This window comes from Micromys minutus (genome assembly GCF_963924665.1).
Source record: "Micromys minutus genome assembly, chromosome: 25".
NCBI classification, from domain to species: Eukaryota; Metazoa; Chordata; class Mammalia; order Rodentia; family Muridae; genus Micromys; species Micromys minutus.
This window is the reverse complement of record NC_137960.1, coordinates 37,625,131-37,651,141: the sequence shown is the minus strand read 5'-3', so window position 1 is coordinate 37,651,141 and position 26,011 is coordinate 37,625,131. Positions and strand designations below refer to the sequence as shown.

At 48.0% G+C, this 26,011-nt stretch overlaps 1 protein-coding gene across 1 annotated transcript in view; it reads left to right on the top strand.

Moving 5' to 3' along the window:
• Window positions 1-4,972: 4,972 nt before the first annotated feature.
• Window positions 4,973-26,011, top strand: part of BEND3 (BEN domain containing 3) — a 30,656-nt gene continuing 9,617 nt past the window's right edge. Inside the window, exons 1-3 of the mRNA XM_080938455.1 lie at window positions 4,973-5,106; window positions 18,758-18,797; window positions 19,248-19,444. Coding sequence (XP_080794581.1) covers window positions 18,761-18,797; window positions 19,248-19,444 — 234 coding nt within the window. The 5' untranslated portion in view covers window positions 4,973-5,106; window positions 18,758-18,760. The remainder of the gene's footprint in view (window positions 5,107-18,757; window positions 18,798-19,247; window positions 19,445-26,011) is intronic.

Genomic DNA, 26,011 nt, shown 5'->3' with positions numbered 1-26,011 from the left:
TTTCACCTTGTGGAACCGCTGTGTGCTAATGAAGTCTCAGTCAAAGCCAGAGCTCAATAGCTGTGTTAGGTGACTCGTAAACAAAGTGCCGGGGTAAAGTTTTCGTAGCTTTTCTTTCCTGTTCTCATGTTGGTGGGAGAAGACTTAGAGTGTGTGCTTGACATGTACAAAGTCCCGGTGTCTGAGTAGCAATGAGGCCATTAAGGGAACACTCCTGATCAAGAGACTAGAATCTGGCCTGGGTGGAGACCTAACATTCCAGGTGGGTAGGTCAATCCCCTGAACAAGGGGCCCCCCCTCAGGAAGGATCTACTGCCCCTACGCAGGCAGGCTCACCTTAAGCCACGCTAATGGTACGTAGGAACGGAACTTAAATCCTCTAGAGGAGCAGGGAGGTGTTTTGTTTGTTTTTTCATTTATTTACTATATATGACTACACTGCAGCTGTTTTCAGACACACCAGAAGAGGGCATCACATCCCATTACAGATGGTGACAAGCCACCATGTGGTTCCTGGGAACTGAACTCAGGACCTGTGGAAGGGCAGTCAGTGCTCTAACCACTGAGCCATCTCTCCAGCCAGGGAAATAATTATTCAATGAGACATTCCTTTTTTCCCTCCCAGGATGTTTGCCTGCTCCTGCACAGTTTGCCCTGAGGTTCATGATCCTGTCTTGGAAACTTTTCCTGCCAACCACGTTTCTGTTTTCGGTTCTTTGGGCTTTGCTCTCAGTCTAAAACTGTCCTCCATTGTGTGTTCATATGCTCTAAGACAGTCTTATGACTCACTATGTAGACCAGGCTGGCCTCCAACTCACACAGTTCCACCTGCTTTTGAATCTACCCAGGGACTGAGTGTGTGCCACCATGCCCAGCTAAATCTATAATTTTATTAATGAGACTGAGAACCCAAGGGGGGGAGCTGTGAATTCTCAGGTTTCCCTGGGTCTCATCCCTGGCTCCCAACTCAAAGCTGACCTTATGTTTTTCTACAGCAAGTGACTTGTATATTATCTGTCCATCACTTCACTAACACAGACTTCCTTTCCCCAACCCTTCACACAGTGGGTCTGTCTTAAGGTGTGTCTGTTTGTAGTTAGTAGTCTTGTCCTGTCAGACCCCCACACCCCAGTAACCACAGACAGAATCTGTATCGGGTACCCCTTTCGGTTTAAAGTGGAAGACTTGGCAAACTTATACATCCATCAGGTGAGAAATAAAGTAGAAATGTCTTACAAGGAACAGTAAAATCTGTTTCCTTGTTTCAAGAGTTAACTACAAAAAAGAAAAGAAAGAGTCCCACTAAATGTTGTCTTGGCAACTATAAATACATCCCAGCAATGGTTAAAAAGCTGAAACAATAAAGCTATCTGAAACCTAATGTGTGCCTTTGTGTGTGTGGTGCACTTACAGCCTTTGTTGTTAAATGCTGCGTAATTTTCATTTTGTTTTTCCACCTGATGCTTTCTGTAACATCTTACATGGCCAAGGAAGCAATTTGCAAGTACTTAGATAAAACGAGGGGCTGGGAATATACATTAAGGTAGAGCCTCCTTAGCATGAACTCAGCATGCTCAAGCCCTGGTACGAAGGGTGGGAAACAAGGTGACTTCTCCTAAACCAGGTGTGGTGACACAGGCTTGTAATCTCAGGATTTGGGAGGCAGAGGCTGGAGGATCAGATGGTTAAGGCCATTCTTTGTTAGCATGTAGAAACTCTGTCTCAACAAACAAAAATCAAAAATAACTAACTAACCAACCAAAACCCTAATAACAAAAAGCTTTCTAAGTAAGACATTTTCAAATGTATGGTGGTCTACAGCTTTTACCCCAGCATTCCTGAAGTGGAGGCAGGGGAAACTCTCAGTTGGAGGAAGTCATAACTAGTTCTAGGGCAGCCAGCGAGTGAAACCTTGTCTCTAAAACAAACAACCCCCCAAACAAACAAAACAAAACAACACACACACACACACACACACACACACACAAAAGGTAGGGAAAATGGCTCAGCACCCACAAGGAAGTTCACCTTTTTTTGTATCTCTAGTTCCAGGGAACCTAACGCCCTCTTCTGGCGTCTGTGGGAACTGCATGCTCTTGTACTTTGCTGAAGTCAAAACACGTAAAAATAAACCACCCCCCACCCCAATCAAGCAGATCTCCCAGAAACTTTTTTACTTTTTTCCCTCCCAGACAAGCTCTCAAAGCAAGGATAGCCTTGACTATGAATGTAGCCCAGGTTGGCCTTAAACCCATGGTCTTATGTTCCCTACCTTGCAATGCTGGGATTATTTGCAGGACTGGATCTATTTATTTATTTTAATATTTTGGGTTTTTAGTTTAGTTTGAGTGGCTGAAACTCCACCCGCAGGCCATTTTGGCCTTCAACTCAGAAACCAGCCTGCCTCTGCGCTGAGATTAAAGGTGTGTGCAACTAACACCCTGATCAGATTTATTTTCAAGCATGTGCACACCATGGGGACATAAGGTGGCAAATATGGCTTGGTGCTTATGGGCACTTTCTGGTCTTCCATTGGGCCAGAGGTCATTTCTGCACCCACATTCAATGACTTAGAACAGTCTGTAAGTTCAGCTCTTCTGGTTTCCTTAGGCACCTCAACACATGTGGTTTACAAAACACATACACATGAATTAAAAAAAAAAAACACAAAATGCTCATAAGAACATGAAACTAAGTTTCTTTTATAGATGGAGAGGAATTTCATTTCTGCTAACCCCCCCCCACACCCTCCTCTTAAAAACACCACTTTTTCTTTGTTTTTGGAAACAAGATATCACCCTGTAGTTAAGTCTGGCCTGGCACTCTCTAAAGAAAAATCCCACCACCTCTGTCTCGGCCGTGCACCCCCACCGCAGCTCTGATGACTTATTTGGGGCACACAACTTGCTCCACTTACCTAGAATGCTAAAACCAAAACACCTAGTATCTGACCCAGGCTTAGGTTTCCATCACTATGAACAAGGAAGAGACGATTTCTATTGGATTTTTCTTAGACACTCGAGTTCTCAGTGAACAGTTGGCCCGTCACAATTCGGGATGTTGTTCTGTTTAAAAACCGCACACGGTCATTTTACATTCTTAAAAGCAACACAGCAGAGCGGTTTAAATGCAAAATGAGCTGAGATGCTACTTTCTACTCCAACTCTTCCAGACTCTTCTGGGAAATCCAGAAAACTAAACTAAAGAAATGCAACGTCCCCTTTTATAATTCTAATTCTAACTGTCACATTAAATTGAAGGTGAGGATAAAACCGCAACGACAGTTAACGCAGTCGAGTGGAGTGCGATACCATGCGTGTTATTTAATGCACAAGTGCAAAAGTCAAGTTCCCTAAAGAAATCCAAGTGCTTCCACTTTGTCTCCCGGGAATGTATAAATTAACCATTCTTCCTCCCTGCCTCCCTCCTCCCTATTTTAAATGTAGATAGGGCGACTCAAGCCTTTTGAATTTGAAGGGCCGCTATCTCGGGCCCATTGTTTTCATCAACCTGTTTTGAATGACACTGAGCACGTATAGATTCTCTTATAAAAGCACCCCTAGGATGCTGGGCTCCTTCCTCCAAGCTGCTAGCTAATTTTGCATAGCAATTAGTACTGACTTCTCCGAGTCTGCAACCCAAACACCGCTCCAGAACATTCCACAGTTCCTCCAAAGATAACCCAACTCTGTCCCTTTAGATTTCAAACCAGAAGGGGAGGAACTTGTGTAATGATTAAATTCTCAGTTTGTGTGAAGACACAGTAATCCCTGACTACACGTTAATTCCGACCCTCGGACGCGACTGGGCTGCTAGGAGCCAGCATGTGCGTCCTTTTAAAACCTATTTTACGTATTCACTGACCGCGCCGGGCCGGGCCACATGGTCCTCTCTCGCAGCCAGTCAGCTGTAGGCAGCAGATGGGATCATTTGCATTTTCCTTTTTATACATTTTTTTTCCATCGGCAAATTAAAAGATTTAAAAAAAAAGTTCGTCCTCATTGTTTACTAAAACCACGCACGCGGCTTAAATGTTGACTTGGGCTTTTCTCTCTCTCCCCCCGCCCCCCACCCCAAGTCTCTGAAAGTTGGGGAACTGCGAGGGGTAGGTTTCTTAATTCTCAACTCGGACTCTGCAGTCCGGGAAGCGAGGAGACAGTCGGTCTTAACTAAGTCGGCGACTGGAAGTCTCCCTGTTTTCCGCGCTGAGCCCCGTGGGTCGGAGTTGGTGGAGGGTCCCCGAGCGCGTGCTTCGCTTAGCAGTTTCAAGCAGCAAAACTTGGGCTCTCGGAGCTCAGGCTTTACCGGAGAGGGCGGCCACCCAGCCGGGGGAGTGGCCAGGGCGCCCCCAGAGTTGGGGTCGCTCTCCAGCGTAGTCCCCCAAACACGGATCTGGAGGGGGGAGAGCGCACCCCGAAGTCTTTGTGCCCGGAGTGGCGCGGGAAGGTCCGCGCGAGGGGAGAGTACAGCGCCACCTCCGAGCGTCCCAAAAGCGGGGGGCGCGGGCGGAAAAAGACACGCCGCGTTGCCTCGTCCCCCCACCCCCCGGGGGGAGGGGAGAGGAAAAAAGTAGAGAAAGAGGCTCCGGGGACCATGCTCCAACCCGGAGAGCACGGAGCGGAGAATGCGCCTTCCCGTGGGTCCCAGCCGCCCTTGTCGGCCGGCAGCCGGCGCGGGCCCACGTGGAGCCGCGCTGTGCAGGCCGAGCGCGCCCGCCCCGCAGCGCGCCCTAGCTCCCCGCCGCGGTCGCTCACGCCCGAGCGCCGCCGCCGCCGCCGGTCCCGCGTGTGCCCCGCTGAGGGGGAGGGGCGGCGCGGTGGGGGCGGAGGGCTCGAGGTTCCACTGCAGCGGGGGCTCCTGTGTCCTTGTGCGGAAATGACACACGGAGTCCCGTCACGTCACGCGAGAGCGCAGCGCACGGACACACACAAAGAGAGGGGAAAATACACGGCGCCCGCCCGCCCGCCGCCCCCAGCCAGTCGGCGGGGCCGCCCCGGCCAGGCCCTGCGCGCTCGGCCCCCACTGCGGCCCGCGCGCCCGCCCCCCGCACGTGGCGCCCGAACTCGGCGCGGGCCCCGCTCCGCAAAGTAGCAACTCTCTTCCCAGGTGAGTGCGGGCCCCGGCGGGGGCCGCCCGCGAGCGGCTCGCCGCCTCCGTGCGGGTTGGAAGGGGGGGAGCGGGCGCCCACGGGCTCGTCGCGCCCCATTGTGCCGCGCGCCCCTTTGTGCCCGCTCGGAACGCCGCGACTCCATGGCGTTCCGGGAGCACGCGCGCCGCGGCCCGGGAGGAGGAGGAGGAGGGAGGGGAGGACGCACGGTGGAACGGTCCGCGCCGCCGCCGCCAGGCCGGCCCCACTCGCGCCGCGCGCCGGCTCTCCACCCCCGGCGGGCCCGCGATGGAGCAGCCGAGGGCCGGCCGGGGAGCAGCTGCGCGGCGCCGGGGCGCTCGCGCTCTACCGGCCTGTGGCGGGGATGGAGGGGTGTCCCAGGGAGCCGAGGGGCGGACCGCCGGAGGCCCGAGAGCCGCCGCTCCGAGGGACGCTGCCCCGGGGAGGCTGCGGAGGGAGCGAGGCCGCCGGCCGCCCGGAGCGGGGTGGGGCGAGCCCCGCCGCCAGGGGGCGCGGCGCCCTCCCGGGCCGTTCCACGGCGCTCCGTGGTTCCCGCTGCCCGGGCTGGAGGCGGGCCCAGCCCGGCGCTCCGGGTGTGCACCCCGGCGAGCGCGAGGCCTTCCTGACCCGCGATGGAGGCGGCCGCGGGGCGCTCGCCGCCCCTCGTGACTTGTGCCCGCTGCGATCGGCGTGATTTCCCACGCAGACTTGGCTGTGGTTGGGGCTGTGCTGTGCGGAGTTGTGAGGGCCTTGTGTGCCGGGAGCGGCTCATCTTGAGTTCTATTTTTCCTAAGTTTTTACTGAAGTAGAAGTTTGATCACTCAGGTGGCCCACTTGGGGAGTATTTTGGAGGTGGAGGCCAGCCAGTGATGCTTTGAATTAGGGTTCACTATTTGGGAGTCAGAAAACTTCCTTTTCAAAGCAACTTTTGAATGTTTTCCTACAAATGGCACGGCACGGGGTCGAGGGAACAGTACCAGAAATCTAAAGACCCCAGAAAACTCTGGAGAGTTGAGAACGTGGAGAAAGCTTGTAATGTTCAAGATAGAGGTTTTAGATTTTCCTCTTTTCAGGTTCCTTGCCTGCAGTTTTTCTCTTTTTGACTATTCACTTTTAATTTATAGGTGTTTGGGTTTTGTTTTTGAATTTTATTTTCCGTGTATGTGTTTTGACTGCATATATATATATATATGTATGATGTATATATATATGTATGATATATATATATATATATCATACATGTGCACCATATCCTGGTATTCTGTGATGGTTGTGAGCTTCCACGTGGGTGCTGGGAACCCAGCCCAAGACCTCTGCAAGAGCAGCAAGTGCTCTTAAACGCCGAGCCATCTCTCCAGCCCCTAGTTTATAGTTTTATCTGTAACCTTACAGGACTTCAGCATCCTCCAATTCTAGGGTTTGGCCAGGATTTTTATCCCCTTCCTTTTTGAGACAGTCTCCTGTGGCCCCTGCTGGCCTCAGCCTTGTTTGTTATATAGGCCTGGGTGATCCTGAACTCCTGAGTTTCCTCCACCCATCAAGTTGGGATTCTAAGTACAAACTACCCAACCCAAGTTTTGCGGTGCTTGATGGAAATTAGGACTTTAGTTACTCTAGGGCAAATATTTATGTCACCAGCCCCATGATTATTATTTGTATATTTTTTAAATCTAAACTTTTACATATAAATATATATATTCTCATCAGACTGAGACATAAGTACAATCATGCGTTTTACTAGAGATGCTTTTTGTTTCTTTGTTTTTTTTTTTTTTTAATCAGCGTCTCACCGTTGCTTGAATGGCCTGGAGCTTTTTTTTAACTAGGCTGGCCTTGGTGTGATCCTCCTGCCTAGGCCTTCTAAACACTAGCATTCAAGGTCCCCCCACACCTGGCTTTTGTTGTTGTTGTTTGGTCTTTTTGAAACTGAGTCCCTAAATTCAGTCCTGTCCGTGAATTGCTATGTAAACTAGGCTAGCCTTAAACTTTGAGACCGGACTGAGTCTTCCTGTAGGGGGTGGGGGAAGGTGTTAAAGGTGTCCTCACCACCTGGCTTTTGTTGTTTTCTCAGACTGGGTCTCACTGTGTTTCCCACACTGGGGTTGTCCTTTGGTTTCTCTGTAGACCAGGCTGGCACTTAACTTAGGGAATCTACCTACCTGTCATCCCCCTTTCTCCTCCTAGTGTTGGGACCAAAAGTAGGAGCCACAGTGACATATCAGAGATGCCATTTTAGTGACGTTAGACAGTGAAGTTAGTGTTAGTGTTGTTTCTCCAAACACACAAGAAGACCAGTTAGCTGTGAAGACAGACTAGCCAGCATCCCAGTCTCTTAAAGCTCAACAGGTTATCTGGGGACCTTTTGGCACCAAGGGTGGGGACAGAATATTTCGGAAGAGGGAAGTCGGACTCAACCCTGACAGATGTTTGATTGGGTGAGAATTTAAGATCCTGTAGGAGACCGTCTTCAGAGCTACCTAAAAAATCCCAAAAGCAACAGAAAGGGAGCAGCATGGATTGAGAATGGCATTGGCACCAGCAGTAAAACTTTTTACAGGAGACTAGGGAACGGGGGTGCATGTTTTAATTTTGCTAAGTGAACCTATGCTTGCCACTCTAAGCATCCTATACCCAATGCTGACCAGCATAACTTGGCATCTGTTTTAGAACTCATTTTTTGGAGTAGCAGAACCTTGGAGTTTGCAGTGATGCTATCTTTTCCAGCCCTTCACCGACCTGAAGCTTGCTATGCAAACCAAGCTGGCCCAAGCCTTGAGGCATTCCTCCTGTTGCTGCTTCCTTAGGGCTGGGATTATGGAAGTGTACTGCCACACCTCTTTGGGTGGTGGTTGTTGTTTGAGACAGGGTTTCAGGTAGTTTAAGCTGGCTTTGAACTCTTAGGGCCAAAGGTAACCTTGACTCATCCATTTATGTGCACACGTGCACAGGTGTGCACGTGACCCCTGCATTGCCTGTGGAGCTCAGAGACTGCTTATCGGAATCCACTGTGGGTTCTGGAGAGTCAAGCACCTTCACTTGTTTAACCATCGCTTCCAGATAAATCACACACACACCACCCCAAAACATCCATTGGCAAAAATGGATGTGTTTGGTTTTGTGAGTATCACCTTGCATTCAGCCCTTCTCATTTTCAGAGCCCACAGGACCTTCCTCCCCTTCTTGAGGCTCCAATATAGCATTGCTTTGAACATCTCCACCCCAAACTTGTGAGTTCTGGAACTAGGTACATACAAGTCAAGCCAAGAGCTCTGCATTTTAGCATTGTCTCCAGTGTGTTAAACAGGGGCTGTTCCTCTAGGAGTAGTGGTGCGTGCCTGGCGCGTTAGTGAGACTTGTGTCTGGAAAGCAGATTTATGCATGTTTGTTTTAGAACTAAGGTTTGCTCAGCAACTGCTTTATTAAAGTTCTGTCACTTCTTACTTATTTGGGGGATGGGCTTGAGACTGCTTCTTGTAGTGTATCTCCAACACTCAGTTCTCCCTTGTCTTAAATGCTGGGATCACAGACATACAGGTTCATGCAGCTGAGTTCAGACCCTCTTTTGCTCAGGGTCTTTCTGTGTATTATTATAGGTCAGAACCCATGATTCCCCTGTCTCTGCTACTCAGTGCTGGGATTCTACCATTCCAAGGCCACCAGCAGAGACTTTCTTTTCTTTTTTAAAGATTTATTTGTTTCATGTATGTGAGTACACTGTTGCTGTCTTGACACCCAAGAAGTCATCAGATCCCATTACAGATGGCTGTGAGCCACCATGTGGTTGCTGGGAATTGAACTCAGGACCTCTGGAAGAGCTGTTAATGCTCTTAACTGCTGAGCCGTCTCTCCAGCCCACCCAGCAGAGACTTTCTTACAACATATATTTAAAGCCAGTGCCCTTAAATCTGAAGGGAAGATTGTTTGAGATGGGCTCACTCTGTAGACAGACAGGTCCTGAACCCAATCTGTTCAACCTCTTAACCTTTGTTTGTTTGTGTGTTTGCTTTCTCCTTTGTCCATCTGATTTTCGTCTGTGGTTGATCACTAAGTAGCTGCATAGGTCACTCACACGCAAGGACTGTTTGTTGGTTTGAGCATGGAGCAAGTGCTGGACCAAAGCTTTCCTGGAGCAGCCAGGCTGTGCCCAGGACACTAATTAATTAGCTCATGTGCTCCCAAGATCGAACACTTGAAATAGTGGATAACACAAAGGAAACTCTGCTTTTGACTCTTAGGGAAGTGAGTCCCCTTTGTCCAGCTCAGAGTGCATGCTGTCTTTTCCTCCTTGAACTAGTTTCTGGATGCCAAGGTTGGAGGGTGAGCCCTTTCTGAGGCGAAAGAGACCTTTCGTAGAACCAGCTAACAGACAAAAATATGATGACATTTAGGCAGATTCAAAAAGCTCAGGGACTAGTGGATTAGACCATGGCTGTTGGGCGTGTGGGCCAGCAGGCAGGGCTGTGTGAGGGCCCTTCCATGACTGCTGGACTGGAGGTTGTGCCCTGGCTGCAAACAGAAGGCAGCAACATTTACAGCTTTACTAAAATTCAGGGGCAATTACTCTGGTTTTCTGAGGACTGGTGTTTCTCAAACTGCATTTGCAGTTGTATCTAAAAATAGAAACAAATTGCAAACATGTCCTGCAAATCCCATGGGTCGGACACTGCTGCCAAGAGTGCCTGTTCTGAGAGAGCGGAGGCTCCCAGCCGACCTATGAACTCAGAGACAGACCCCATGAGGCCAGATGGCATGGGAACAGTCTCCCAGTCCTTGGGAGGACATTTGATTTCATTTCACTCCAGCTCGATTCGATTCTTCCATTTAAAATAATAATAATAATAATAATAATAATAATAATAATAATAATAATAAACAACTTTGTAAAACTTTTAAGATGTTTGTTCTAACTTTACAGTTATTTTAACAAAAAAGAAAGCTAAAAGTTAAAAAAAAAACAAGAAATATCACTAGAGGCTGTAAAATATTCCATATGCTTTTAAAATCACAGAACTATGGGATTGGAAGTAAGTGAATCATGAATCTAAGGACAGCTGGGCTACGTAGTGCTGTTGTCTGAAAAAAATAAGATTTACTTTAAAATTTGTTTTACTTTGTGTGTGTGTGTCTGTCTTTCGGTAGGTGCATGGGGTTGGCCCTCTTTATCATAAGGATCCTGTGGACTGAACTTATGTCTGGATGCTAAGCATCTTTACCCTCTGAGCCATCCAGTACCATGCACTTACTTGTCTCTGTCTGTTGAGGTCCCTGACTGGCCTCTGACTGACTACAGACTGGACTATCCTCAGACTCAACAAAGCTATAATGTGCAACACCACCATGTTCTTTATGTTGTTATACTTTGCACAGTTCTGTGAGCTGAGGCGGGTGTGTGCAGTTTCACAGAAGAAAGAGTTTTAGACAGGTAAGGAACTGTATGAAGATTAAAAATGCTCAGTGTTCTACCAGGGCTAAGAGTGGCCGTGGCTCTCCCAGAGGATCTGGGTTTGGTTCTTAGTACCCACGGAACGTTATTCCAGTTCCACAGAATTTAAGGCCTCTTCTGACCTCCAACTGCTCAGCCATCACAGCAGCCCAGATGCTATCTAATTTTTGGAATCAGGGTCTCGACTTTGTAGCTCTGGCTGGTCTTGAACTCAAAGAGATCCCCCTGCCCCAGTCACCCAACTGCTGGGATTAAAGGCATGTACCTAGCGAAATTTCACTTGTTAAAGGTCAGGGTCACTAGCCCCTCCGTGGTTGACAAGTTCAGGTATCTGGGCCTATGGGATTTGGGAAAGTGACAACCAGGCTTCACTTCCAGTCTCCCTGGAAGGCTGGAGAGACCATCTGACACTGTGCCCAACCCTTCTTGATTCCTGGTCTCCATCTATCTTCTAAGTGAGGTCCAGAGGGTGACCCAGTGGTCCCCATCTACATGGTAAGAGGTTGGTGGGAGGCTTGTGTGTAAAACCCTTGGAATGTGAAGTCACACCGAGACTACCCTAGCTAAGTGGTCTCACCTATAGCGCAGAGCTGCCTCGAAGCCAGGTCTTACAGAATGATGACGGAGGTGAGAGGGTGGGAGGAATCTTAATTTTCATTAAGCCTTTCAGATCCTTACGTTTGTTTTAGTAGCACAGCCTTTGAAATGCTTGGAGCATATTCTTACTGCTTTGCCTTTTGTGTGTGAGGGGTTCTATTTCCCAGTGAGGAGCCACAGTCCCCATTATCCACAATTCCAGTTCCTTCTTTATTTTTTCTTTTTGAGTGGGTTTCTCTGTGTAGCCCTGGCTGTCCTGTAACTCACTCTGTAGACCAGGCTGGACTCGAACTCAGATCCACCTGCCTCTGCCTCCCTAGCACTAGGATTAAAGGTGTGACCATCATGGCCCAGGTGTGTGCTGCTCTTGAGGCTCACGAGCTCCAGGCCATCTGTCTGGTTTACATCTGGAAATGGAGCTAGAAGTGAAAAGGGCTTGTCTCTGGATGGCGAGTTTGGGCGTGTGGGTCAGTCTGCTGTGGCCTTCATGGCCGTTTCCGACTTAATGAAGCAGGACCAGAGTCAGCCGGCTGGGATTGAACCTAAGCTTCACAAAGCCCTCAAGTACTTCCTGTTCCTGGGTCTGTTGCTTGTCCTGAGTATTGGGCATCTCTTGAGCAGCTGCCCCTCCACTCCGGGTGTTGTGCCGATCTAGCGTGTTGCACTGGCAACACTGGAGAACTATTCTTCTGGAACCTAGGGACCAACTACGGAAGTGACTGGTCCTGTTAGGGCTGGCCAGAGGACTTGCCCCATGAGGTGTCTGTGCTCACTTTCCGGAAGCCCTGGTTCCCTGGTCAAATTCCTGCATGGCTTGCTCCTTCCTCACGCCCACCTGGCCAGCCTTCCTAGGCTCCTCCTGTTCTGCTCAGCTCCCAGGGCCCTCCAAAGTTGACGTTTATAAAGTTCCCAATGAAGACAGGCACAATCAAGTTACAGAACAAAAACATTTCACAGTTTGTTGTTGAGCCATATTCACAGTGCAACCCAGGGGCCACAGGGTGGATGTCTCGGCTAAACTCCTAGTTTCCTTATCCAGCTCACAACCCTGGAAATGACTAGTTGGATTCTGGCCTAGTCCACATCCAGTAGGCTTGTTCCTCCCCTGAAATTTAGCTTATTTTGAAAAATGTAGTGGGGAGGAGGAGGTAAAGTTTGCTTGCCTTTAATCCCAGCACTGGGAGAGCAGAGGCAGGTAGATCTCTGAGTTCGAGGCCAGCCTGATCAACATAGTGAGTTCCAGACCAGTCAGGACTATGTAGTGAGACCCTATCAAGAATAAAGACAAAACAAAAAGGACCCCCAAAGGGGACTGGGGAGATGGCTCAGCAGCTAAGAGAATTGGCTGCTCTTACAGAGTTCCTGAGTTCAAATCCCAGCAACCACACGATGGCTCACAACAATCTGTGATGTGATGTGATTCCCTCTTCTGGTTGTATGTGAAGACAGATAAAATAAATATTATATATATAATCACTTAAAAAAAACCCAAACAATTTTTATTTTCTGTATCAAAGAGTTTCATTCTTACTATAGAATATTTAGAAAGTAGAGGGAATTCTGAAGAGTCATCCACAATCCTGCTAATTGACAGTAATTAGCATTTTGGCATAATTTTCTCTAGGTGCTTTATGGCCTTTTAAAATTACACAGTTGGGCTATCCCTAGTGAACTCTGAAGTTTGTAACTGTTAATGGGGTGGCCTTATAATGAAAAATTGGCTTTGAATTCTTTACATAATTTAATGCCCGTGTCTTCCTGCCAGTTGAGGACTGCAAGTTTCCTGCCTAGGAAATGTGTAGACCTTGACTTCATAGCTGTGGGTCCTGGGAAGAGAACAGTGATGGGAGCCAGGCAGCCCAGGGCACACGGTCGCTGCTTACATGTCCTGCTCAGCGTTTTGTGCGGTTTGTCTGTTACTAACAGGCTAGTGGTGCTCTCCACAGACAGCAGTGTTTCATCAGCCGAGGGCAGGCTGTGAAGATGAATACGTGTGTGTCTGTCTCTGTCCCTCTGTCCCGCCTTCTTCCTGCCGGTTCTCTGCTCCTGACCTTTGCTCTGTTGACCTGTTCGGGGTCCAGACGTTTCCAGTGTTTGAGGACACGTGGTTAATAGGAAGGTCTAGTCCCAGGTCTTCAGAATAGGAATGTGATAAGAAAGTTTGTTACATCTTAGTGGACATCGACGAAGTTATTCCCTTCTGGTTTAAAAAATTAAAGAAAAAATTGCATGGATCTATGTTGAGTTTTGTTGACTCTGTGTAAAAATATTTTGCTATCAAGCCTGACCATCTAAGTTGTGTTTCTGGGACCCACGAAGTAGAGGAGATAACCAATTCTCACAAGTTAACCTCTGACCTCCACTTGAGCCCTGTGGCACAGAAGTACTCCCCCATATACACATGAATATAAATAAATAAATAAAAACATTGCAGCTGGGCATGGAGGCCTATACCTGTAATCTAAATCTCAGCATTTGGGAGGTAGAGGCAGAAGAGTCAGGAGTTAAACAGTTTCAAAAAACCAAAACATCATAGTGGTGAAGAGGTCATGGTCACAGGAAGCTCAAGGCAGAAGGATTATCCCAAGTCAAGGCCAGTCTTGGCTACACAGCAAATTTCAAGCCAATCTCGGCTACAGAGTAAGATCCTGTCAATAAATGAATGAATGAATGGATGGATGGGTGTAGGGTTGCATATGTTAATCCAAACCCTGCGTTTGGGAAGCTGATTATTCTAGTTGAGGGTACTACTGATGAAACACCACGACTAAAGGTAAGTTGGGGTAGGGAAGGGTTGTTTGGCTTACAATTCTACATCACTGTTCATCATTAAAGGAAGTCAGGGCAGGAGCTGATGCAGAGGCCATGGAGGGATGTCACTTACTGGCTTGCTTACTCTGGCTTGCTCAGACTGCTCTCATAAAACCCAGGGCCACCAGCCAGGGATGGCACCACCCACAATGAGCTGGGCCCTTCCACATCAGTCACTAATTAAAAATGCCTTCCTGTTGGATCTTATGGCGGCGTTTTCTCAATGGAATTCCTTTCAGTCGATTCTAGCGTGTGTCAAGTTGACATAAAACTAGCCAGCACGGGGAAGAGGTGGGACAAAAACTAAATTTTTTAAATTATCTTTAACTAACTATGATGATTTTAAAAAATGCCACTATCAGGTAACAAAAACACTTTCACAATGTAACTATATATCTGTCTGTCTGTATGCTTATTATATACAAGTAGCCTTGGAAGGCCTCAAGTCACTGGTGTGTAGCCAACCCAGCCTATCCTTCTGGGATTACAGGCATGTACCGCCCACCATTCTTGGTTTCAGGTGTGTGCTTGTGTGTTTTCGCCTGCACGCCTGCATGTGGGGGTTCGTATGCACGTGTGCTCGTTGAATTGACTTTGCAGATGGCCTTGAACATCTTATATCCGACATGCTGGGACTTTAGGTATAAGTTAACATGTGTTATCCCCCATGTCTTTCTTGTTCACGTGGTGCTGGACTTCCAACCCAGGACTCAGTGTTGCTACAAGGACTGTACTAATTGACATCCCCCAACCCTCTGCTGTTCCTTGGACGCAGGCTGCCCCAGAGCACCATGAATCACAGGTGACCTTGAGCTCAAGGTTGTGGGGTTATAGATGAGCACTATTCGGCTAGACGGGTTTTCCCTTTCCTTGTTCAGATAGATACTGCCCCACTGGGAGACAGCTGATTTGGGCCTGTGTGTGTTCTGAAACAGAAGGTCTGCTCAGGAACACGGGTTTGAAACAGAGCGGGCTGGCTCAGGTCAGGCAGCACGGGAGGTGGTGGGAGCTGCTCCTCCGTAACCTATAGTTTTGCAATTAGAAGGAATGTCTGTGGCATGCTAGGCATCTGGGTCTTCCGCATCCACCCACCAAGAGCATGTGACCTGTACTAAGCCCATGATCGGGAAGTGGAGGTAGCAGTGTGATAGATACACTTCTCATTCTACTAGCCTGGGGATAGACCCGCCCTGCCTCTACTTGGAAGCTTCCTGCACTGTGATGTGTCTTTTTCCAAGCCTGTATCTGCCTAGTTTTCCAGGTAGCTTTCTTACAATTAAAGGAGAATTGGGTCCCTTAATTGCTGCTGGACCAAGATCTGAGTCTGGAACTGGGTTTGTATCCCCCAAAAGCACTTCCTACAGGACAGTTGGTGATTTGTTTCCTTCCTGCCTGGGTAGGAGATACACCCTTAACTGACTTTCAAGCCTGTCTGCCTCCATTTGCTGTGGGACACCGAGCCTGCTCCCTGCCTCAGGATTCTATATTGGTAGCTTTGGGATTTAAGTTGCTCTGGGCCAAGGTGGGTCAGATATGTAAAACAACCAGTACTTCCCCTCCTCATGAAGCAGAGGTAGCTTTGGGTTTCTAGGCTAAGTGGGAAATTGCTTAGCTTTTCACTGAGCTACTTCTGCACTAGCCTAGCCTCTGCTTCTGGTCCACATAGGAATGGGGAGTGCTCTGTAAAGCGCTCTGCATGTCCAGGAACTGGCAGTCCATTTACCTTTTGCTAAAGCCTTCTTGGGTCCTTCAAGGTTCTCCAGGTGGTTCGAATGCAGCTTCCAGCTTCCGGGCTTCACAACTAGGTGCTAAATTTTCTGGTGTGGTTTCACATGGTTCAGAACTCAGGCTCATTCCGACAGATTCCAGGAGCAGCTGGGACTACCCCTCCTTTGCCTCTTGGCTCCATGGTGCTCCTGCTGTAACTAGCACATAATAGGTAGGCAGGTGTAATGGTGAAGGAATCCATCTTCCGTGTCTTGTGTGTGTGTGACCTCTGTGATTTCCACTTAGCCAGTCTTTGCACGTCGTTTAGACAGTCACATCCGTTGTCTCCTTCCACTCCTACCTTTTCTCGAAAGAATATGTGTAAGTGGGCCTGGTAGTACATGCTTCTAATCTCAGCACTCACTGTGTCAAAGCATAGTTATGGAAGGTGTCTGCTTCTGATGTCCTTCACTCGGTCTCCCAAGCTCTTTTGTTCACCTTTGCCCATGATTGGAAGGGATGGGTCATGTGACTGTGGCCGTGTTTCTAAGGGCAGTCTGCAGGCTTGGTCACTCCCATGACCTGAAGTGTGTTTTCCCATCTATCTCCTGGCTGGTAATGTACCTGAGCTGCTGCCTGGAACTGCCAACCTTCCCAACTGCAGAGGGACTCCCAGCTCAGAGCAGGGTTTACTTGTTGAGGTAGATGGAGTTAGCACTGAAAGCCATCTCTGAACCTAGCATACGGACCCGAAAAGTTGACATTTGTTTCCTGTCAGTACCACTTCATGTTGTTCTTCAAGTGTGAGATAGTGCTAAATGGTAATTATTATTATTATTATTTTAATATTTGTTTACTTTATGTATTAGAGTATGCTGTAGCTGTCTTCAGACACCCCAGAAGAGGGCATCAGATCTCAATATAGATGGTTGTGAGCCACCATGTGGTTGCTGGGAATTGAACTCAGGAACTCTGGAAGAGCAGTCAGTGCTCTAACCACTGAGCCATCTCCAGCCCATGGGAATTCTTCTTCTTTTTTTAATGTTTGTTTATTTTTTTATGTTATGGATACACTGTAGCTGTCTTCAGACACACCAGAAGAGAGCATCAGATCCCATTACAGATGGCTGTGAGCCACCATGTGGTTCCTGGGAATTGAACTCGGGACCTTTGGAAGAACAGTCAGTGTTCTTAACCCACTGAGCCATCTCTCCAGCCCCTGGAATTATTCTTAATTTCAAATAAATCTGACTTTAGTCCTCTCCAGTGGTTACGCACAGACTGATGCCTGATTCCGGGCGGTACTCGGACTCCTTAGAACGCCGCTCCTGTGCACGTGGGCGCTGTCCTTAGCTGTTTGCCTGGGGTTGTTTCGCTTTATTACAGGGTCTCTCTGTATCCCTAGCTGGCCTGAACTTGATGTGTAGACCAGGCTAGCCTGGCCTCACCTGCCTCTTTTCAGAGTGCTAGATCTTATTTTGTGAACAGATCAGCTAAACACCGTCGTTCTTGTCTTCTCCTTCCCTCTTATCACTCAGGCCACAGCCACCCCGTATAGTTAGTTTGTTGGATGTAGTTGCATCTCTTGTATAAATTACTTACCTGTATCAGTTGTAGGAGCCACAAATCCCCAGTGTGGATATTAAAGGGTGTGCTATAAACTTTTTTTTCAAACGTCACTTGTAACTGCTTTTGTAGAATTTGGGGGATACCAGAGACTCCCTGGTGGTCTCAGTGATGGTGTGAGCCGGTCGGGTCATGACAATGCAGTTGGACAGGATGGTTCTGTCTACAGAGTACTAACCCTCCTCCTGCCTCAGCCCATGCTTGCTCTGGATTCCCTTCTGTGTTGCTTCTGAAGGAAAGACTAGACTAGGCGAGTGTGTAATGAAAACACAGTGGGACCTCATGTGCAGTTTTACATGTTCTGATCACCTGACTAAAACAGGTGGAATTGGGAGGGATGCCTCGTGGTTAGAAGCTCTGGCTGCTCTTAAGGGCACTTAGGTATTTCCAGCACCCACACAATGGCTGACAACCTTTGTCATTCTTGACGCAGGGATCCCAGGCCCTATTCTGGCCTTTGTGAGTACCAGGCATTCGTGTGGTGCACAGATACTTGCAAGCAGAACACCCATACATATAAGGAAATATAATTGATGGGAATAGTAAGTGAAGTTAATAAGTGATTTTCCTTAGCTTAGTAAGACTAAACTATTTCAGCGTGTGATCAATACAGTTGAGTTGTTTCACATTGTTTTGATTGGGCTGTCTAAATAGGCAATAGCATGACACCGTGGCGCATCTACGTTTGGCTAGGTCCTGAGTATGTAGTCCCATGTGTGGCTCCTTCACTAGTTGCACAGGTATTTGACTACCTGGAGTGCTGGTTCCTCAGCTCTGTTTATTGAGACCACAGTCTCCCTCCTCCACCTTTTTTTTGTTATGGTTGTTTTAAGACAGGGTTTCTGGAACTACCTTTGTAGACCACATTGGCTTGGAACTCATAGAGATCTGCCTGCGTCTGCCTCCTGAGAATGGTGGGATTAAAGGCGTGCACCGCTGAGATGTTTGATTTCCTGGGCAGGGATGAGAAAGAGACCATGCACACTGGTGTCTTAGGTTGGTTGCTTTGCTCGGGAACTTTACTAGTAAGCGGCTCTTAGCCAGCATCTTGCTCTAAGCAGGTGAAAGGCATGCTTCTGTGAACCTGGTACAGAGGGTGCTTTGGCCACACACGGTGGTATCACCTTTAATCCCAGTGCTAGAGGCAGAAGAATCAGCAGAACTCTGAGTTCAAGGCAAGCCTGGTCTAAATAGGAAGTTTCGGGACAGCTGGTTACACAGTAAGACCCCCCCCCCCCTGTTTTCTCTCTCTGTCTCTCTGTCTCTCTCTCTCTCTCTGTCTGTCTGTCTGTCTAAAAAGGTGGTGGGTGGGGTGCACACTTACTTAAACCTGTGGCAAAGCCTTTAATCACTGGTCCCAAAGCTGGACTGGGGGTGAGGGAGTTTCTGTGTGTGTAAAGAAAATTAAGGAATAAATCAAGCAATCAATGAAGACCTTGTCTTTATCTTTTCATTTAGTGGAATAGAAGATGAACTCAACTGAATTCAGTGAAGATGTAGATGAAGGTAAAAACAAAACGTTTTTAATTGAATATTTTCGAATAGGTTATATATTCATATAGCCCCAAATTTAAAAAGCATCTAATGAAAAGCCTTCCTCCCACTGTTGGCCACCTCTCTGTCTACACACCTGTTCCCAGCTGCTTTTTAAAAGTACAGGGTGGTAATGTTCAGGGGTGGGGGTTGTAGTTCAGTTGAGAGTCCTTGGCTCTGTGTTGGTTGATAAGAGCTGTCACACATTTATTATTACCCATCTATTCCCCCCAACACCCCAAAAGATTTTTAAACCCACATTTTAAATTGACATGTGGTCAGACTGTTCAGCATTGGCAGGGAGTAGGGGGATCGTGTTGTTGGGAGGTGCCGGTCAGCAGCATCCTTACTGACAAGGCTAGAGGGTAGCCCACACCGCAGCCCTGATCTTCCCTACTGAGCCCCGTTTCTTCTCTGCCATAGTTCTAAAAGCTAACCCCGTGAAGGTAGAGGGCGGCGATGCTGCGCTGGACTGCTCCCGGAACTCCAGGGCCTCTGAGAAGCACCCTCTGGACAGCGTCCTCACTGCCCTCCACGATTCCAGCAAGCGGAAGCAGATGGGCAGCGACGGCCAGCCAGACTCTGTCCCCAGTGTGAAGAGGAGGCGGTTGATACCTGAGGTGAGGATCTCACTCACTCCCTTTGGTGGCTCTCTGCACTCAGGGGCGTATCTGGCCAGGCACTGATTCTTGGGTCCGAAAAGGGATTGACTTAAGCCGTCTCACGTGTAGCTTCGAGTGAGAATACTTTTTAGAAGGGATTCAGCTGAAATGCTGTGTCTTTAAGGGGAAGAGCAGGGTCTTCATAAGAGAACCGTTTTGAATTCTTTGTTTTGTGCTGCTTTTAGGGATGTGGGGGGCAAGAGTTTGTTAATGGCAAGAAGTGTTAGCAGATGCCAACCATGGCTATGTGTGCCAGGCTGGCCATTGGAAAGCTGGGGCAGCAGGTCTTTCCTAGATGAAGCCCAGTGTTTATAGATACAAAGGAATTGCTCCTAAGGAAGTCCCAAGCAAATATCTTTCTGCCACAGTTTCCTTCTCTCTCTCTTTTGAGACAGGGATCTAGCTCAGGTTGCCTTCCCACTTTCAGAGATGCACTTGCCTTGGCCTTAGGAGTGCTGGCTTCAAGCTTGCAGGGCACCACTTGCCTCTTGCTGCTGTGCTGGAATTAATAACCACCACACCCAGCTGTGCCATTTTCTAACCTCATGGGAGCCTCCCAACTCCTGGTCAGATCCAGGGTCCCCTAAGCCCTTTCATTCCTGTCTCTCCAGGTGGTTCTTTGCCCACTGCAGCCTTGATACAGGATCTTCTCTTTTCGCCATACCTCTTGATTCCTGTGAACCCACACCTCCTCAAGGTGTGAGGACACCCCTGGTTCTTTCCAGAAGTCCTCTAGCCTTTTCTCTTAGCTCATCTCTGTTCATCTCTGCCACCTACGGACTTGTCAGAAGCACACTCCACCAGGCAGCCTAATGAATACAAAGAAATAGAGTCACTAAGAAAACTTGAACTGGGGCTGGAGAGATGGCTCAGTGGTTAAGAGCACTGACTGCTCTTCCAGAGGTCCTGAGTTCAAATCCCAGCAACCACATGGTGGCTCCCAACCATCTGTAATGGGATCTGATGCCCTCTTCTGGTGCGTCTGAAGACAGCTACAGTGTACATAAAATATATAAATAAATCTTTTGGGGGGGCGGAGCCCAAACTAGGATGGAACTGGAAACGAAAACCTTAGCAAGTCAAACAGACCTCAGCAACAAGCCCCAGCAGCAGAGACATGGAAAGTTGCCTGTTGTATTGAAATTGACTAAGGGCTGAGAGAATGGATGGGCACATCTGCCTCTCACAGTACTTCTGTAGTTCAAGGGGCAGGTAAAATGTACTACATAAAGTAACAGGGGCCGGGAATGAGGCTTAGGTAGGTGTCTAGCCCAGGATGAAGCCTTCTATGGTCCCTCAAACACCCTTATTCTAGAAAACATTTTCCCAGACACCCATACCTAGCTCCAAATCTGCCTTTCGCCCACACCCCCTTGCCATGTTGCTCCTTGGGAAGAACCAGATATGCATTCCAACCTGCATGTGCATGTAACCTGTAGTTTTCCATCCTCCGGGTGTCAGGATTCAGCTCTCTCTGTTTCACTCATTTTCCCTGAGACAGGGTCTCGGGCTGCCCGGCTAACCCTAAACACTGAAGCAGAAGTTGAAGCTTCTGCCCCTGGAGTGCTGAGTCTATAGGTGTATGCCATCGGTGCTGGGGATAGAACACCCAGGGCTTTGTGCACTGCACGGTAGGCAAACGGTATACCAACTGAGCTACATGCCAGCTGTCTTGGGTACTGTTCCGTTGCTGTGAAGAGACACCAGGACCAAGGCAACTCCTATGAAAGGATGCATTAAATTGGGAGTTTGCTCACAGTTTCAGGGGGTTGTCCATCATCATGATATATTGGTGAGGAGTATGGGTTCCATAGAGGCAGGTACTGAGCAATAGCTGAGAGCTGTATCCTGATTGGTGCTGCTGGTGGTGGTGGTGGTTGTGAGGGGCTGTTATGAGCTTTTTAAACCTCAAAGCCCACCCCCAGTGAACACACTTCCTCTAACAAGGCCACACCTCCTAATCTTTGAATAGTGCCACTCTGGTGAATAATATATGAACTAATATATGGGCCATTCTTATCCAAACTACCACACCAGCTCTTAGTAACTTTTTATAGTATTTATATAGATGGATCTTTGTACATTTATACCTAAGCCTTTCTTTCTTTTCCATTTACTTAAGTTTGTGTGTGTGTGTATGTGTGTCTGTGTGTGTGTGTGTGTGTGTGTGTGTTCGTGCACATGTCCTGATGTGCATGGAGAGGAGAGAGTACAACTTGTAAGGAGTTTCTCTTCTTCCACCAGGTTTTGGGAATTAAAATTCAAATCATTAGTCTCGAGGGCAGGCACCTTTAGATCTTAGTTATTATATTTTATGTGTATCAGTTTTTTGCCAGCACATATGTATGTGTTCCACATGATTGCCTTTTGCAGAAAGGGACATTGGATCTCCTGGAACCAAAGTGTGATCCTCTGGAAGAGCTGCCAGTGAATTGCTCTTGACCATTGAGCCATCTCCCCAGGACATGAAAAGGCTTTACCTTCTTTCTGTAACTTCACTTTTCTTTTCTTGTTTTATTAGCTTTAGTACAATGTTGACCAGAAATGATGAGAGGAGACTGTTTTCTTCCAAATGTTAGAAGGTTCTAGTTCCTCACTATGGACTATCAGGCTAGTAAGCCGAGGCAGGAGGATCATAGGACAGCCTGGGGCATTCGTTACATCTTCATATTATAAGACCCGTACAGCCCTGACCCGGGACTTCGTGTGCATGTGTTCCATGCGGGGCTCAGTTAGCACTGCGTAGCTTATGCAGCTACCTGCCAGAGAGCAACCCTGACCTGGGTTCTGGCTTTCCTGCCCTGCCTCGGAGGACTGGGAGGACTTACACCTATACTAGTCTCCAAGTGTGTATGGAATGCACCTCTGATCATCTGGGCCAGTCGGCTTCGGTTTTGGAAGACTGATTACCGTTTCATTTCCCTAGTATGTTCGGCTACATTCAGATTGTCTGTTTCTTATATTAATTTTAACAGATGTTACCTTCCAAGTGCTGGGTCATAGGCATGTGCCAACATGGCCTTGAATTTGCTCTACACAGAACAGCTTAACATTTACAATGTTCTTGCCTGTCTTCAGAGTATTGAGATTATAGGTATTTGTCAGGGTGCCTTGCTCCTTTTAAGTTGTGTGTTGGTGGTGTGTGTGTTGTTTTGGTTTTTTGAGGCATGGTTTCACGGTGTAGCCCCTCTGGCATCTGCAGCCCTCCTTGGTAACTGCTCACTATGTAATTTAAAAGTCAATAGAGATCAGCCTGCCTCTGTCTTCCCAATGCTGGGATTACAACACACCTGGCTCTTTTTTAGTTTGTTTGTTTGTATGCTTGCTTGTTTTGAGACAGGGTATCTTTTCATAGCCCTGGCTGTCTTGGAACTCACTGTGTAGACCAGGCTGGCCTCAAGCTCAGAGACTCCCTACTTCTCTCTTCTAGGGCCAAGGCAGGCACCACCACGCTGGCTTTTTTGTTTTATTGTTTTGGTTTTAATTGAGCATTTGCATGATGTCATTTTCTCTCTTTTATTGTATCAACTATTTTTCTCTCCAGTGGTGCCTTAGAATGCAACCTACACTTAAACATTTTTTAAAAAGGATTTATTTATTTAGTAAGCAGTGTTCTGCCTCCATGTGTGCCTGCAGGCCAGAAGAGGGCACCAGCTCCCATTACAGACGGTTGTGAGCTGGTGGTTGCTGGGACTTGAACTCAGGACCTCTGGAAGTAGAGCCAGGGCTCTTAACCTCTGAGCCATCTCTCCAGCTCCACTGAAAACCTATAAAGAATATTTATTATTCACCTTCAGTAGCAGGAATACAAGTGCGCATAGAGTACTCCTGCACGTATCACATGAGTCTCTGTCTCTTCTTGTTTTCGTCTCTTGTTCCTTTGTGTGTAAGTGCTCATGCTCAGCAGGGCACGTGGTTTTGGGGTCAGAGGGCAGCTTGGAGGAATAGGTACTATGTGAGGTGTAGGATTGATACACACTAGGCAGACAGGCAGTGTCTTGCTTTGCTCCCAGTTGTCTGGCAGACCTGTACTGCCTCTGTCCTCAGCCTGAGGTCCTGCTGAGTCCTCCTTCCCACTTCCCACGCTCCCCTGCTGCTGGAGTCTCCCTCTCCCCAGGTTTCACAGGCTCTGATAAAACCTGTGCAGAGGAATACACAGTGGTCTAGAACATTCCGAAGTGGATCTGTTTTTAATTCCGCTGTCATTATAAAGGAATTTTTCTCTGACATTCACTGAAGACCAAGAACTTTTGAAGGTAAAACCCACAAAAATGTGGATGCACTGTGACAGACCTGGTGAAGTGTTTAACTCTGAGGCGTGGCCTCCTGACTCATCAGTCTGCCTTCCCGTCCTTGCCCTGGCCTCCCCTGGAGATCTCCTCTTGGCTACCCTCTGCCTGGCTGTAATTCTCTATGCTTGCTCTCCAGTTTCAGGGGGTGGCTGTTGGTCCCCAACTGGCTCCTAGAAAAATTGTTTGTTGGCTTGTTCAGGCTGTTTACTTGTTAAATGATACAGGACTTCCAAGCTCTGTGCGTGGAGATCCAGATTTCCAAAAACACGGTTTCTTTTTATGACTAAATAGTAAGTAGGTCTGTGTAGCTGCATCTCATCCTGTTTACCCATTCGTGGACTGATGGACTTTTGCCTTGGTCCCATTTTGTATCTGTTAGGAGTGATACTTAAGTAAGAGAATTTAAGGTGTGTCTGAACAGGGCCTCTGGGTTGGAAGTCGGTGGACTAGCTGCAGGTGTGTCACCTTGACCAGCTCTCTTCCTTGCTCACCTCTGCACAACAGGCTGTCTGTACAGAGCCGTCTGTACCTCCAGTTCGCCTTAGGAGCTGTGGTATTTCAGATGTTTCCTACTGTGTTTAGCTTTTCATAGGGTCTGGGGTCCCACCTCAGTTCTTGACAAAGCCCAGCAACTGTGTTACCCACTGAGCTGTGTCCCAAGCCTCAGTGAGACATTTTTTTAAAAAAAGACTGTAATGCTTATGTTTTTCACATCTTTAAGCAGTTTTTTTGTTTGTTTTGGTTTTTTTTTTGTTGTTGTTGGTTTTTGTTTGTTTGTTTGTTTGTTTGTTTTGTTTTGAGACAGATTTTCTCTGTGTAGTCCTGGCTGTCTTGAAATTCACTCTGTAGACCAGGCTGCCCTTGAACCCAGAGCTCCACCTGCCTCTGGCTCCAGAGTGCTGGGATAAAAGGTGTGGCCACCATGCCTCACTGCCTTTAAGCATTTTTATAAAGAAATACTTAGAAATGTCCCACCCTTCACTCTGACTCCAGCCCTCTCCTCTTCCCCTGTGATCTGGGGAAAGGTGCCATGCTTAGGTGGTCATTCCCAGTGACAATGACTTCCAGATGCCACAGAGTGGTTATCGGAACCTTCTGCCTGAAAGTTAACATCAGACAGGTGTAGCCACAGCGTGTGGGGGGGGGGGGGCACAGCCTGAGCAGCAGTATTGGAGGCTGCCACTGCATGGCTTTTCAACATTCACTTGTCTGTGTGCACCATTGGTGCTAGGGCTTGAACTAAAGGCCTCACGCACGCTGCTGTTTGCATTTTCTCCTTTTTGGTGCTGGGTTCAAAACCGGGGCCGCATGATGCTAGGCCAGAGTTCTACTACTGAGCTGTCCTGGACTCTCCTGATGTAGCCTGAGCTGTCTTCATATTTCTTGTGTAGATGAGTGTGATCTTGAACTCCTGGTCTTCCTGCTTCCACTTCCCAGTGCTGGGATTACAGTTGTGTCATGTGTGTCCTGTTGATGTGTGTGGTGATTGTACCTGCTAGTAAGCACTACTGACTGACCATATACTCCATCTGTCACACCTTTTAGGTAACAGCTTATTTTGTTTTTCCTAAGGATTGGTGTTGTCTCTTTATAATGTTATGACTTCTGCTAAGGGACCACCAGCCTCACATATAGACCTCATCACGTGTGTGAGTGATTCTCCACGTGGAAGTTACTTTGGAGACTCAGTTGGGTTATTATGACGTTTTGCTGGGGCAGACACACCCGAAAGGATGCATGATGTTTAGAAGGACTATAAATGTGAGGACAGACAGGGGGAGCTACACCATTGGTTGGCTTTGCTCCGCCTCTCTAGTCTTCACTGATGACACGCACGTACTGGCTCACCTCACATTGTGTTGCTGAGCTCCACTCCTGGCTTCGCGTAGACAGGACTCGCCAGAAGAGCTTCTCCTGAGGTTCCTGTGGCTTCTTCCTGCTTCTGCAGACTTAGGCTGATTGGCAAGCTTTTCGGTTTCTTCTGGATTGTACTTCCCTTGCTGAGTCGTGTGTGGTGTTTGCTAGTGAACTGGACTGAGGACAACAAAGATTGGCATCACACCAAAGAATTATTTCTAAACAGTTCCACCTCCCCACCTCTGGCGGACGGTGGGCTAGAGGGCAGGTTGCCACTTTATTAAAGTGGGTATAAAATATATATGCCTACAGGAGAGTGTTCAGAGAGGTAGGTAACACTAGTGCTTGGGGTCAAAGGCCAACATACCCAATCTCC